Source organism: Dipodomys merriami, unplaced genomic scaffold (genome assembly GCF_024711535.1).
Source record: "Dipodomys merriami isolate MVZ:Mamm:240054 unplaced genomic scaffold, mDipMer1.0.p SCAF_17, whole genome shotgun sequence".
NCBI classification, from domain to species: Eukaryota; Metazoa; Chordata; class Mammalia; order Rodentia; family Heteromyidae; genus Dipodomys; species Dipodomys merriami.
Window position 1 is genome coordinate 7,422,119 of NW_027203048.1, and position 12,432 is coordinate 7,434,550.

Below are 12,432 nucleotides of genomic sequence, written 5' to 3' on the forward strand. Positions count from 1 at the left end.
TTCTCCATCTTTGACATTAAATGATACTGTTCTACAGAGCTTCATCATTACTTCCTGACTCTTTACACTGTCCTTGGTCTAAGTCAATCACTCTCAAAGCAAGATCTCCCATCAAGATCTCATTTTTGTCCTCCTTATTAACATATTCAATTACATATATTTGTTAGTAGCTATTTATTACATTGACTTTTGGCATAAATATTTTGTAGTGCAAGAATAAGGTACCCATTCCACTCCTTCAAACTAATGGTGGTGACAAATAATAAGTGATTAATTAAAATAAAATTTAAGCTTAAGTTTAAAGAGACAACATCACTAGACAATCATAATATATGTCCCTGGTAATTTTGTTTTCTTTTTCTTTTTTTTCTTTTTTTTATTATTTTTTTTTTGGGGGTCCGGTCGTGGGGCCTGAACTCTGGGCCTGGGCGCTGTCCCTCAGCTCTTCAGCTCAAGGCTAGCGCTCTACCACTTGAGCCACAGCGCCACTTCCGGCTTTTTTCTTTTTGCTTATGTGGTGCTGAGGAATCGAACCCAGGGCCTCAGGCATGCAAGGCAAGCGCTCTACCACTGAGCCACCTTCCCAGCCCTTGTTTTCTTTTTTTTTTGGGGTCCGGTCGTGGGGCCTGAACTCTGGGCCTGGGCACTGTCCCTCAGCTCTTCAGCTCAAGGCTAGCGTTCTACCACTTGAGCCATAGCGCCACTTCCGGCTTTTTTCATTTTGCTTATGTGGTGCTGAGGAATCGAACCCAGGGCCTCAGGCATGCAAGGCAAGCGCTCTACCACTGAGCCACCTTCCCAGCCCCCAGCCCTTGTTTTCTTATTCTGTGAAACTTACCACTCTTTCTCCTCTCGCCTAAAAACTCACCACCATCACTCTATTTAACATCCGAATGTTTAACTCTTATCTGCCCAAACTACATTCATCTATATCCACCCACTTTCCCTATATTATTTCACCTACTGTTCATCTATTCAAAACTTTCACTCTGGATTTTAAGCCGTATTTCTTTCATTTTATGTTTTCTCCCAATTTATGGGGTAGCCTCATTGGTGTACAAATACACTTTAGATTATACATCTTGAGAAAAAAAAAGCCAACCATCACCCAATTTCTCTTTTCCCGATAGAAGAACTTTTCAAAAGGGCTTGCTACTGTCTTCACTTTCTCAATTTCAGTGGAAATCTTCTCATCCTACTGCAACCAAGTTTTCATCCATTGAAATGATTACAAGAATCATCAAGGTCATCAAAGACCCCCATCTCAACATTACAGTGGTCTGTTATCTGCTTTCATCTTATTATGAGTCTTGCAGTTGTGGACTCGGCTCGAAATTTTAATTTTTAGAATGTCTGTACAGCACTCTAATTCAAACACTAGAATGTACTCGGAACTTTCTGTTTTATCCATTCCTGTATACCCAATACCTAAAGCTGACTGATAGGATAGTAGATGACCAACAAAAAGCGATGAATTGCTTCCCATGTGGGAATTCAGACGCACAGCAGACGCTCAAATGTTACTTTCGGAATAATACATCCATGAAAAAGCCCCATCGCCTTCGCAGGTGAGGGGACGCGTAGGTTTTGGATGGCAGTGAACTACGGTCACTTATTGAGGACGAGGCTGAAGGGATCATCCTGACACCAGTCGTGGGTGCGAGACGAGCAGCAGGGGCCGCGACTACACGGTCCCTGGCCCCGGGGGAGTCACAGCACGGTCTGAAGGGGCGGGCGACACTGTGGCTGCGAGCGGGACGGGCAGCCCCTCTGACGGGCCGGGAAGCTGGGCTCCCGGGCCCTGAGGACCGAGGCCGGAACGCCGGTACCTCCCGCCGCGAAGTGTCCCTCCCCTGCGCAGAAGGCGCGGTACTTACGTTCGCCCTCTTGGCCGCTTGCATCGCCATCTTGGCGGGCTGAGGAGGTTACAGCACCAAGAACAGAAACGCGCAGGGGACCCGGAGAGGACCCGCTGGACTTGGAGCACAGCCCGGTGTCAAACGCAGAACATCAACATCCAGCGCAACCGGAAGCTCTTGCGGCGCGGCCGGAAGATCGCCGTCCCACGCCAAGACGTGCCTACGTAATATCCGGTCTCGACCATAAAGACCCGAAGCCAAAGGCGCCGGAGAGCGAAGTCAAAAAGCAGATGCCAAGGCACTTCCGGATTAGAGACCGGAAAGGGCGGGACAAGAACTCAGGAAGGGGAGGTGCTCTGGCCAAGGTGAGGAGAGGAGCCAGGATGGGCGGGTCCTGAAGAGAGGGGCGGGGCGGACTCAGGTGGAAGGGGCGGGCCTTCAGTCAGGTACTGGACCCGCCAGGGTGGAGTTGCGAGGCTGGCAGAGTTCAGGCCGCGCGCCCAGGCTGACCGCGAAGTACTGCCCTAACCCGTCTCTGCGCGGGGCTCCGGTGGCGCATCCGCTGATCACCCATGCTTGCACGCCCTCACCCCGCCTGCCGTCCCAGCAGCCCACGGCTGAGCACACCGCCCTTCTAATCCACTCTTTATTTGCTTGGATCAGCTTTACATGGACTAATTCACTAGGCCAACCTGGGTCAACCTGGGCGTAGAACCTGCCCCGCGTCTGCTCTGGGAAGGCCTGAGGTGGCCTGACCTGTCACTGTCCTCCTCTCTCACTGGGGCAACTCGAGAACGATCTTGCCCGTGTTCTTGTTGGCTTCCATGTACTCATGGGCTGCTTGGATTTCAGCCACCGGGTAGACTCTGTCCAGAACAGGCAGAAGACGTTGGGGGCCTTCCTTGGAGAAGTGGGGCAGAATTTGCTCTGTGAAAGCTTCCACCAGCATTTGCTTGTACTAAAAGAAGGAAATGAAAAGCATCAGACTGAAGAGAGGCCTTACTTGCCACACTCTCCCCATCTGGCTCAGCCCAATGCTCTCTGACATTGCAGATTTCTAAAGAAGCACACTCATTTTCCACCATGTAGGTGTAATTTGTAGGTGAAATGTGTGATTTTTGTACCCAATCACCGAAGACTGGAGTAAAATACTAGTGCCACTGACAGCCAAATAAATAAATACATTTAATAAAGGTGTCACACAAGAGGTAGCCACAAACAGGGCAACTAGAATGCTTAAGCCTTCTCCTCCAGTAGGTTGAAACTTCTGATAGAGACATTCCCAAAGTTGGCTCGTACTAGGTTGCCACACAGAGATTTTTAGGAACATATAATCTGTTGAAGGTAAAGATATTTACTTAATAGGCTTTTTTAGCAAACTGATGAGAATTCTAACTTTGAAAACAAAGTCTTGAAACTATTGAAACCATGATCCTATGTAGTCTAGGATAAGATTAACTCCAGCACCTTCCAAAGGAAACATGCTAGTCAGACATGTTGAGTGCATAGTGAGATTCTATGATGTATTTGTGTGTGTGTGGCTAAAAATAAATAAAGATGGGAGTGGTTAGTGTACACCTGTAAATGTGCTGACTTCCTATGGTCAATGCTTTATTCATCTATCAGAATATATTCAGATACATATGGGATCAAATATGTGACATATTCATCTGATGTGGAAGAAATAGTTGTATTGTCAAAGCTCATAGAATTCACAAACTTCATAGACCATGATAATGACAATTTACCTTGTGAAGGTTCAAATGTGTTTGTGACCTTAAGTATCACTACTCCACTGTAAAATATGTGAAATCTATGTCATTAACTAATCTCAATAAAAGACCCACACATTAAAATATGTGATATATTATCAAATATATAAAATAATCTATCAATCTATCTAAAGGTATGTATGTATTGCTATGCCTGAAGTTTCTGCTGACCAATCTGAATCATTCTCTGAAATCTATGTATTTATCCACTAGGTGGCAGATTTCTTCAATGGCTAACCTAAGATGTGACAAAGCTTATTTTGGGGCATAATGTAAATGAAGCTGGAGGGGGGGAGGTGAGCTATGTCACATTGTGTGTGCTGGCACTGGGGTTTGAACTCAAGACTTCTTGAGCTTGCTCAACCTTTTTATTCTTTACCATTTGAGCCACATCTCCAGGTGCTGCTTTTTGCTAGTTATCTGGAGATAAGAGTCTCTAGACTTTATCTGCTGAAGTTGATTTCAAACCTCTATTCCCATCTTGGCCTCCTAAATAGTGAGATTACAGGTGTGGAGCCACTGGTGCTTGGCTTATGTTACTTTTTCTTTCCACCCATTACTCACCTTTTTGTCCCTAGGTCTCAGCAGACTAGTGATCAGACTTCCTCGTTTAAAAAGTAACTTTGAAAATAGGGGTCCACTGATATCAGCTCCTCCCATCAGACCGTAGAGAACCCAGCAACCATCAAGGGCCAGACAGTTGACATTCTTCTCCCAGTAAGATCCACCTATGCAGTCTAGGATAAGGTTTACTCCAGCACCTTCCAAAGGAAACATGCTAGTTAGACACAAAAAGTTTGGTGCATAGTAACAGTCCATGATGTATTTGTGTGTATGTGGCTAAAAATAAATGTCAGAGGAAGTGGCACTGTGGCTCAAGTGGTAGAGCACTCACCTTGAGCTGAAGAGCACAGGGACAGTGCCCAAGCCCAGAGTTCAAGCCCCACGACCAACCAAAAAAAAAAAAAAAAAAGAAAGAAAGAAAAATAAATGTCAAAAGATGGGCTTGGTTAGCACACACCTGTAATACCGGAACTAGGGAGTGCAAAGAAGTTGACTGGAAAGAAGAGGTCTTAGATAATCCCAGGACAACTCTGTGTGATTATTGTTTCTAAAGTGTGTATGAGTTATATTACACCGAAGAATGCAACTTAGACCATTAAGACCTAAGATGCTGACCGGCTCCCTCCAGTGGACAAACACCAGAAAACAAAAATTTAGCCAGGGCAATCATTGTGCATTCAGCAGATGGAACACTGACTCATAGCACTAGCACCCTTGATGCCCAATGAGGATTGTATTTAAGCACCTTCAATACATACTGAGCTACAGAAGCAGTTGATTACCTTTGGTGAATTTCAGTGTTGCTTCAGCAAAGTCCTCTTCTTTGTAATTGAATCCAGCAGCTGCCCCGAGTCTTTCTGTCATTTGAAGCTTGTGCTTTGAGCCAGCTGTGACCAGAGGAATAGCCCCAGCCTTCCGAGCCAGTTGAATGGCAGCTGTGCCCACACCACTTGATCCTGCATGGATTAGTACAGAGTCTCCAGCCTGAACGTGTCCTGTGACAGGAAGTAGGAGCCATTCTCTTTAGTTTCCAACTATAGGAGCATATGTTTCTAATCCAAATAGCAAATCTCTTGTTTCTAGAAGAAAGCATTATGACTGCTCTTTTTGTCTTATTGCCTCTGGCCAAGTGGAAAAAGACCTGTAGAAACAGGGCTGTTCGCAGCCACACTGACAACCTCCATTCTGCCTAAAACAAAACAAAAAAAAAACCCACCAAAATGCACATCTCTGCCCCATACACTATAAGCAAGAATAATCCTCAATGCCACTGTCACCACCTGAAGCCACTCCTTCATTCGGAATCTGGCTCTCACTGACCCAAGTACTGCACACAAGCACCCATTCCTCTTCAGAATGGGGCTTTTTCCTTAGGACACTTCTTCAGGATAGGGAGTGATTCTTCATTGCCTTTGCATTGGGTCTAGACCCAATGTAGTGTGATTGTATCCCAAGTCTAGTGCTTAATCTCTAACAAATGACAACAGTCACCTTTCACCTCTCAGTGTGGCAGCTGGCCTCATCTGATGCTCTTCCTTGGGGCACCGTGAGGTGCTTTCTGCTGACACAGTACCCACACTTCAATCCTTTTCTTCCTAAGCCTTCTCAGACCATCCTTGCCACATCAGCTTTTCTCATCATGAACATGAATTGCAGTTAGGGACAAGGCTACTTTTGTGGATTTCACAGTTGTTTGATTGCTTTTCCCCAAGGCAGGGTCTTGTGATGAAGTCCAGGCTGACCTTAAACTCATTATCTTCCTACCTCAGCCTCACAAGTGCTGGAATTTTTTTATTTTATTTTGGTGTAAGGATCAAACCTATGGCTTTGCCCATGCTGGGGAATTGTGATACCCATAAGCCATAATCCCCAGCCCCTGAGATTTGTTTTTGACCTAGTGTCTTACTATGGAACTCAAGCTGGCCTCACAGTTTCCATCCTCCTCTCTTTGCCTCTCTAGTGCTGGGATTACAGATATACAACATTAAACCTGGCGAGTTGCCTGACTGTTATGCACAGGTTGCCTTCTTAGTTATACTGAGTTCCCTAAAGGCTCTCATGACAGGGACTAAGCCTTGTTAGTTTCCTTCACATGAGCTCATGGCTGGCCTCATGGGGGTTGGGGAGCAATAAACTGGCCCCTTCTGCATTGTTTGTTTGTTTGTTCCTTGCTAGGGATCAACCCTAGCTCCTTGAACATGCCAGACAAGTGCTCCAGTATTGAGCTACACACCAGTCTGGCTTTTGTATTGCACTGGGCCCCAGGGAGAAGCTCAGCATGATTTTGAGGAGCTGGGGCCACAGCTGGACCTACAGTGTTAACATGTACATAGGCCTTCCATTTGCTAATCATGATTCTCGGCCTCTGTATCGAGCCACTTTAACATGGTTTGAGCATTTGATATTACTGGTGGTATAGCAGGATAGGGCACTGGGAGAACACGGGGAGGCTGGTGCACCAGGGTGCTGAGCTCAATGAGTGAACGTGGGTCCTCCTCACCACAGAGATGTAACAGCTGGTAGGCAGTTAGCCAGGCCTCTGGGATGGCTGCAGCCTGTAGCATCGTCAAACCCTTTGGGATGGGCATGAGCAGGTCTTCAGGGACTGTGACGTACTGCGCCTGGCCTCCACCAGGCAGCAGCGCCATGGCTGGGTCCCCAATCTTCCAGTGCCCCTGGCAACCAGGCCCCAATTCTGCCACATGTCCTGATGCCTCCAGTCCCAAAATGCTGCTGGCTCCTGGGGGTGGGGCATAGTGCCCCTGTCTCTGCAGAGAAAGGCACACCGTTAAGTGTTGAGCATGGTCAGAAATCTGCATGTCCCCATCTCTAGCCTGCCTCCTAATATATTCTCTCTGTCTCTCTCTCTGTCTCTGTCTGTCTGTCTCTCTCTCCCCCTCTCTGTTGTGGGGCTTGAACTCTGGGCTGGGTGCTGTCCCTCAGCTCTTCAGCTCAGGGCTAGTGCTCTAACACTTGAGCCACAGCGTCACTTCTTTTTTTTTTTTTTTTCTGTTTATGTGGCACTGAGGAATTGAACCCAGGGCCTCAGGCATGTGAAGCAAGCACTCTACCACTGAGCCACCTTCCAAGCCTTTCTCAGTCTTTCTATTCTCAGTTTTCTATTCAGGAAGTAGTCTGATTTTGTGAGTCAGAAAAAAGGAGAGGTTAATTTGATATGTACAAATAAAAGACTGTAGATCACATCATCAGTTCATGTCATACCTCATAAGGTCCTCAGCTATTTACTTCATCTAATACATTTGGAGAAATAGGCCCAGGCAGGGAAAGGCCTTGTTCAAGATTACAAAGTAAATTAGGAGACAGACTAGAAAAAAAAAAAAAAAAAAAAAAAAAAAAAAAAAAAAAAAAAACAACTGTGGATTCTTTTTGGTGGTACTGAAATTTGAACTCAGTACCTTGCACGCAGTTAGGCAGGTGCTCTATCTCTTAAGCCATACCTCCAGTCCTCCCCCCTTTTTTATTTTTTAATAGGGTGCTATTCACACTTCCTATATACCTGCGTTGACAGATGCACAACACTACACCCAGGTTTTTATTTTCCTGGCTGGCCTGAACCTCCATCCTTCTAATCTCTGCCTCCTAGTAGCCAGGATTATACGAGTCAATTTAAAATCCAGTTTAAGCTGGGGTGCCAGTGGCTCACGCCTGTAATCCTAGCTACTTGGGAGGCTGAGATCTGAGGATCATGGTTGGAAGCCAATAAATTACACACACACACACACACACACACACACACACACGGAGCTGGAAGTGGAGCTGTGGCTCACGTGGTAGAGCGCTAGCCTTGAGCAAAAAATTCTTAGGGACAGAGTCGGGGCCCTGAGTTCAAGCCCTAGGTCCAGCACCAAAGTGAGAGAGCGAGAAACCACCGGGATGAGAAGGAAGACAGAGCAATCCCGGGTCCTTGCGCCCCTCCGCAGCCAAGCCCTCCCGCGAGCGAAGGGCCGGGGTTCAGGGCACGCGGCCCCTGGGAGTGCTGCAGGCCGCGCCCGAGCTCTGGCCTCCTCGGCGGGTCCCGCCCTGCACCGGCCCCTGCGTACCTGGAGTAAGTCCGCCCGGTTCAGGGCGCTGGCCGCCACCTTCAGGAGGACTTCGCCCTCCGCGGGGCGCGGCGTGGCCACCTCCTTCAGGTGCAGGACTTCGGGTCCGCCGGGCCTGTCAAAGTGCACAGCCAGCATGGTGCACAGCCGGGGGCGCGGGGCGGACCGGGCGAGGGGAGACCCCTGCACCGGGCGCGGTGCGCGGCGGGGAGGACCCGCGGCGGCAGCGCCCCCTGCAGGCAGGCCACCGCGCCGCCGCCGCCGCCGCACGGGTCCCGGGTCACAGACCCGGCGGGCAGGCCCGGGCGCCACGCAGGGGTGGGGCGCGGGCACACTGGACGTCTTCAGGCAAATGACCCTCAATCACCCTGGCTCGCGGCTGGAGCCCTCCGGGACGTCGGGGCCTTTGGGAGTTGCACCCTCACCCGGGCCGGGGTCCCCTTCCCTGGCTCCGGTGGCGCGGTGCGGTTCTGGCTTCACTAAGGGCTGCAGCCCCTGACCCGCCCCGGCCGCCCCTGGAATGATGGCTGGACTCTGAGCAGCCCCAGGGGTGGTGCTGAGCCCAACCAACCCAGCTTACCCTTTGCCCCCTTTTCTCTTCAACTTACAAAGCTATGGACCGGCAAAACAGGTTTGCTTTTAGGCTGTAGAGTTAAAACCATAGTACCAATCAAAACCCCAAACACCCCAAAACCAAACCAATAAAAAAGAAACTCAGAAGTAGAAAGTCTAAAACAACTCCAAAGGCTAGTTCTGTATAAAATCTAATAAGATGGATGCAATATAGTGAGTTAGATTTGGAGATCTAGAGAGAGCCAAGCTCTAAAAGATTAGTAACCAGAAAGGCAGTCTATTCACAGATAAGGAGTAAAGGAAGAATAAAGCAAATTACACATAACCTTATGGCAACAGGTTTTTAACATCTTGAGAAAGATGATTATTTTTTGGTGATACTGGAGTTTGAACTCAGCCCTTCTCATCTGGTTTTCTACCACTCAAGTTGTGCACTTAGCCCACCCCCTTCTTGTTATTTTGCATATGGACTCTTGGGGACATTTCTGAGGTGGCTAAGTTTGAACTTTGATACTCCAGATCTCATCCTCTTAATAGAGAAGATTATAGCAAAACGACTCCTTCCTTCCTAGTGGGAAGGAGTATTTTCACCTGCATTCATGTTGGGTGACTTGTGACTTGCTTTTGAGCACAAATGACTATGGCACAATCAGTTTTCATTGGACCCCCTTGTCTTCTTGCAATCCACCAGATAGTCTATTAGCTTATCCTAGAATTGGATATACATAGAATACATAGTTTTTCTTGAAACAATCCACTCATTCCTTTCTGTCAAGATCCAAGTTTTAGGATTGAGTGGTCATCTCCTGACAGGTGGTTTCATGGTCTGAGTATAAAGTCTACCAGATCTTTGTCCATTAAAGAGAATCCCCAAAAGTTCACAAATTAGAACACTCTCTCCTGGTGAGGAATGGGCATCTAGAAACCACTGACAGGTGCAGCTCCTCCAACTTGGAGTTAATTGGGGTTGGAGGGCTAAGCTTTTCCAGACGTCTAGAAACTACAAAGTCCCCCTGAGTCACCTTGAGGCAGCAGCTTCTCTAGTTCCAATCCAAGAACTGCTAGCCCAGCAGCTCAGTGTTAACTCATAAAAGAGTTGTTGAATTTGAGCCCCTGGTAACATGCCAGCCTCTACAGGCCTTTGTCTGGGCTCCTCTTCCCCTCCCTCTTTGACACTCCACCTAGGGCATTGGGCAAGCCTGAGAGCCTCTGTTTTCTGGGGCTGCCTGTTTGACTGCCTGCTTCTACTGTCTTCCTGGGAACCCATTAAAAAAAAACTCAGGTTCCAGGGCTGGGAAAGTGGCTCAGTGGTGGAGCTTGCCTTGCATGCCTGAGGCCCTGGGTTCGATTCCTCAGCACCACATAAGCAGAAAAAGCCAGAAGTGGAGCTGTGGCTCAAGTGGTAAAGCACTAGTCTTGAGCTGAAGAGCTCAGGGACAGCACCAAGGCCCAGAGTTCAAGCCCCACGACCGATAAAAAAAACAAAAACAAAACAAAAAAACAAACTCAGGTCACAAAACTTTTCTTTTTAATCTAATGGGTGGGCCCCCCACTTTTAAATTTTCACATAGACATTAGCATTTTCAAAAAGTGTGTCCCTTCTTACATTTTCTGTGTGTGCTGGTCCTGGGGTTTGAACTCAAGGCATGGGTGCTGTCACTGAGCTTTTTGCTCAAGGCTAGCACTCTACCACTTGATCCACTGCTCCACTTCTGGCTTTCTGGTAGTTAGAGATTAGTCTCATGGACTTTCCTGCCTGGGCTGGCTTGTGAGATCCTCAATCTCAGCCTCCTGAGTAGCTAAGATTATAAGCCACCAATGCCGGCTTCTTGTATTTTTTAAAAGTAACTAAAGTTTTTTTTTTAATAATTAAGAAAATTGATAAAGTAACTAATGTTTTTATCTTAAATTTAAATAATTGCAGAAAAATAATATTTTCTGGGCTGGGAAGGTGGCTCAGTGGTAGAGCACTTGCTTTGCATGCCTGAGGCATGCTGATTCCTCAGCACCACATAAGAAAAAAGAAAAAAGCCGGAAGTGGCGCTGTGGCTCAAGTGGTAGAGCGCTAGCCTTGAGCTGAAGAGCTGAGGGATAGTGCCCAGGCCCAGAGTTCAGGCCCCACGACCGGACCAAAAGAAAAATAATACTTTCTGGATATAAATACTGACATTTTACACTAACAGGTTTTCAAATGCAGTAAGTGGAATCCAGATTTAAGAGCAATGTGGTATTTATTTTTATTTATTTTTTTGGTCGGTCATGGGGCCTGTACTCTGGGCCTGGGTGTTGTCCCTCAGCTCTTCAGCATCAGGCTAGCACCCTACCACTTGAGCCACAGCACCACTTCCGGCTTTATTCTGCTTATGTGGTGCTGAGGAATCGAACCCAGGGCCTCATGCATGCAAGGCAAGCACTCTACCATTGAGCCAACTTCCCAGCCTTGCTATGTGGTATTTATAAAGGCCCACTAAAAATTAAATAAAAACAAGCTCATCTTTACCATTAGAATTTTATAACTTGATTGTTCTTGTAGCCATATTTTTACTTTTCTCACAAGACTGTATCTGTAATGACCTGGGAGCAAGCATGGTTAAAGGTGACAAAGGAGGTATATTAGTTGGTCTGCAACTGCTCTGTCCTGGGCTACTTCAGAACCAGGAGCAGCTGCAGCCTCCAAGGGGGCGAGTTTGTTTTATTTTCTTCCTTCCCACAGGTCTTGCCTCTCCGTAGGCCTCACTGGCCGGGCCTCTCCCGGGCCCCTGCACAGGCCTCACTGGCCGCGCCTCTCCCGGGCCCCTGCGCAGGCCTCACTGGCCGGGCCTCTCCCGGGCCCTTGCGCAGCCTCACTGGCCCGCTCCCTAAGCTGTCCATTGCCTGATCCCCTTTGAAGCCCTGCCCCCCCAGCAGGGGCGTGGTAGTGACGTCAGCCTGGGTGAGGCTTCCTAGTCGCTCTAGTGACCCTACCCACGGGGCCGGTTCTCACAGTATCCTGATGCATTTTGTGCTTTATTAGTTCTTTATTTCTTTTTGCCAGTCCTGGGGCTTGAACTCAGAGCCTGGGCACTGTCCCTAGCTATTATTGCTCAAGGGTAGCGCTCTACCACTTGAGCCACAGTGCCACTTCCAGAATTTTCTGTTTATGTGCTACTGAGGGATTGAACCCAGGGCTTTATGCATGCTAGGCAAGCACTGTACCACTAAGCCACATTCCTCTGTACAGATCATGTACAGAGGGGTTATATTTATGTAAGTCAGGTAATGAGTACATTTCTTTTTGAACAATGTTACCCCTTCCTTCTCCCTCTCTCCCAGTTTTCCTATTAGTCATTCTATCTGCAACAAAAATATGTATATAAATTTAAAAACATATCCTCTCCCAGTTTTCCTATTAGTCATTCTATCTGCAACAAAAATATGTATATAAATTTAAAAACATATCCTATGACCACAACGATATAGAAGTTTTATCAATTTAATTATCTTTGCAACATTATTAGTGCACAGGTTATGAAAATGATATGTACTATTTTATTGGAAAGACAATCTCTAAATGACAATTAGTAGGGCTGAATTTTTCAAATACTTATTAAAACTGTGGATGAA

General features: G+C 47.2%; 1 protein-coding gene across 2 annotated transcripts; it reads right to left on the reverse strand.

Moving 5' to 3' along the window:
* Window positions 1-2,491: 2,491 nt before the first annotated feature.
* Window positions 2,492-8,779, reverse strand: Tp53i3 (tumor protein p53 inducible protein 3). 2 transcript variants are annotated; one of them, XM_070024984.1, is made up of 5 exons: window positions 8,257-8,779; window positions 6,696-6,963; window positions 4,978-5,190; window positions 4,196-4,392; window positions 2,492-2,817 (listed from the first exon to the last, which is right to left on the reverse strand). In XM_070024984.1, exons 1-5 carry the CDS (start codon window positions 8,392-8,394, stop codon window positions 2,635-2,637), a joined length of 999 nt encoding a protein of 332 aa, XP_069881085.1. In that variant the 5' UTR covers window positions 8,395-8,779; the 3' UTR covers window positions 2,492-2,634. The 2 variants fall into 2 exon arrangements, with proteins under 2 accessions (XP_069881085.1, XP_069881086.1); XM_070024985.1 differs by lacking the exon at window positions 2,492-2,817 and adding an exon at window positions 3,026-3,194.
* Window positions 8,780-12,432: the final 3,653 nt, after the last annotated feature.

Excerpts from the sequence above, each read along its gene's own strand:
- Tp53i3 (XM_070024984.1), bottom strand. The coding sequence starts at position 8,394 with ATGCTGGCTGTGCACTTTGACAGGCCCGGCGGACCCGAAGTCCTGCAC. Across the intron at positions 4,393-4,977 it reads AACACTGAAATTCACCAAAG|GTGCTGGAGTAAACCTTATC; the intron begins GTAATCAACTGC and ends TTCCTTTGGAAG. Across the intron at positions 2,818-4,195 it reads TGAGACCTAGGGACAAAAAG|TACAAGCAAATGCTGGTGGA; the intron begins GTGAGTAATGGG and ends TCCTTCTTTTAG.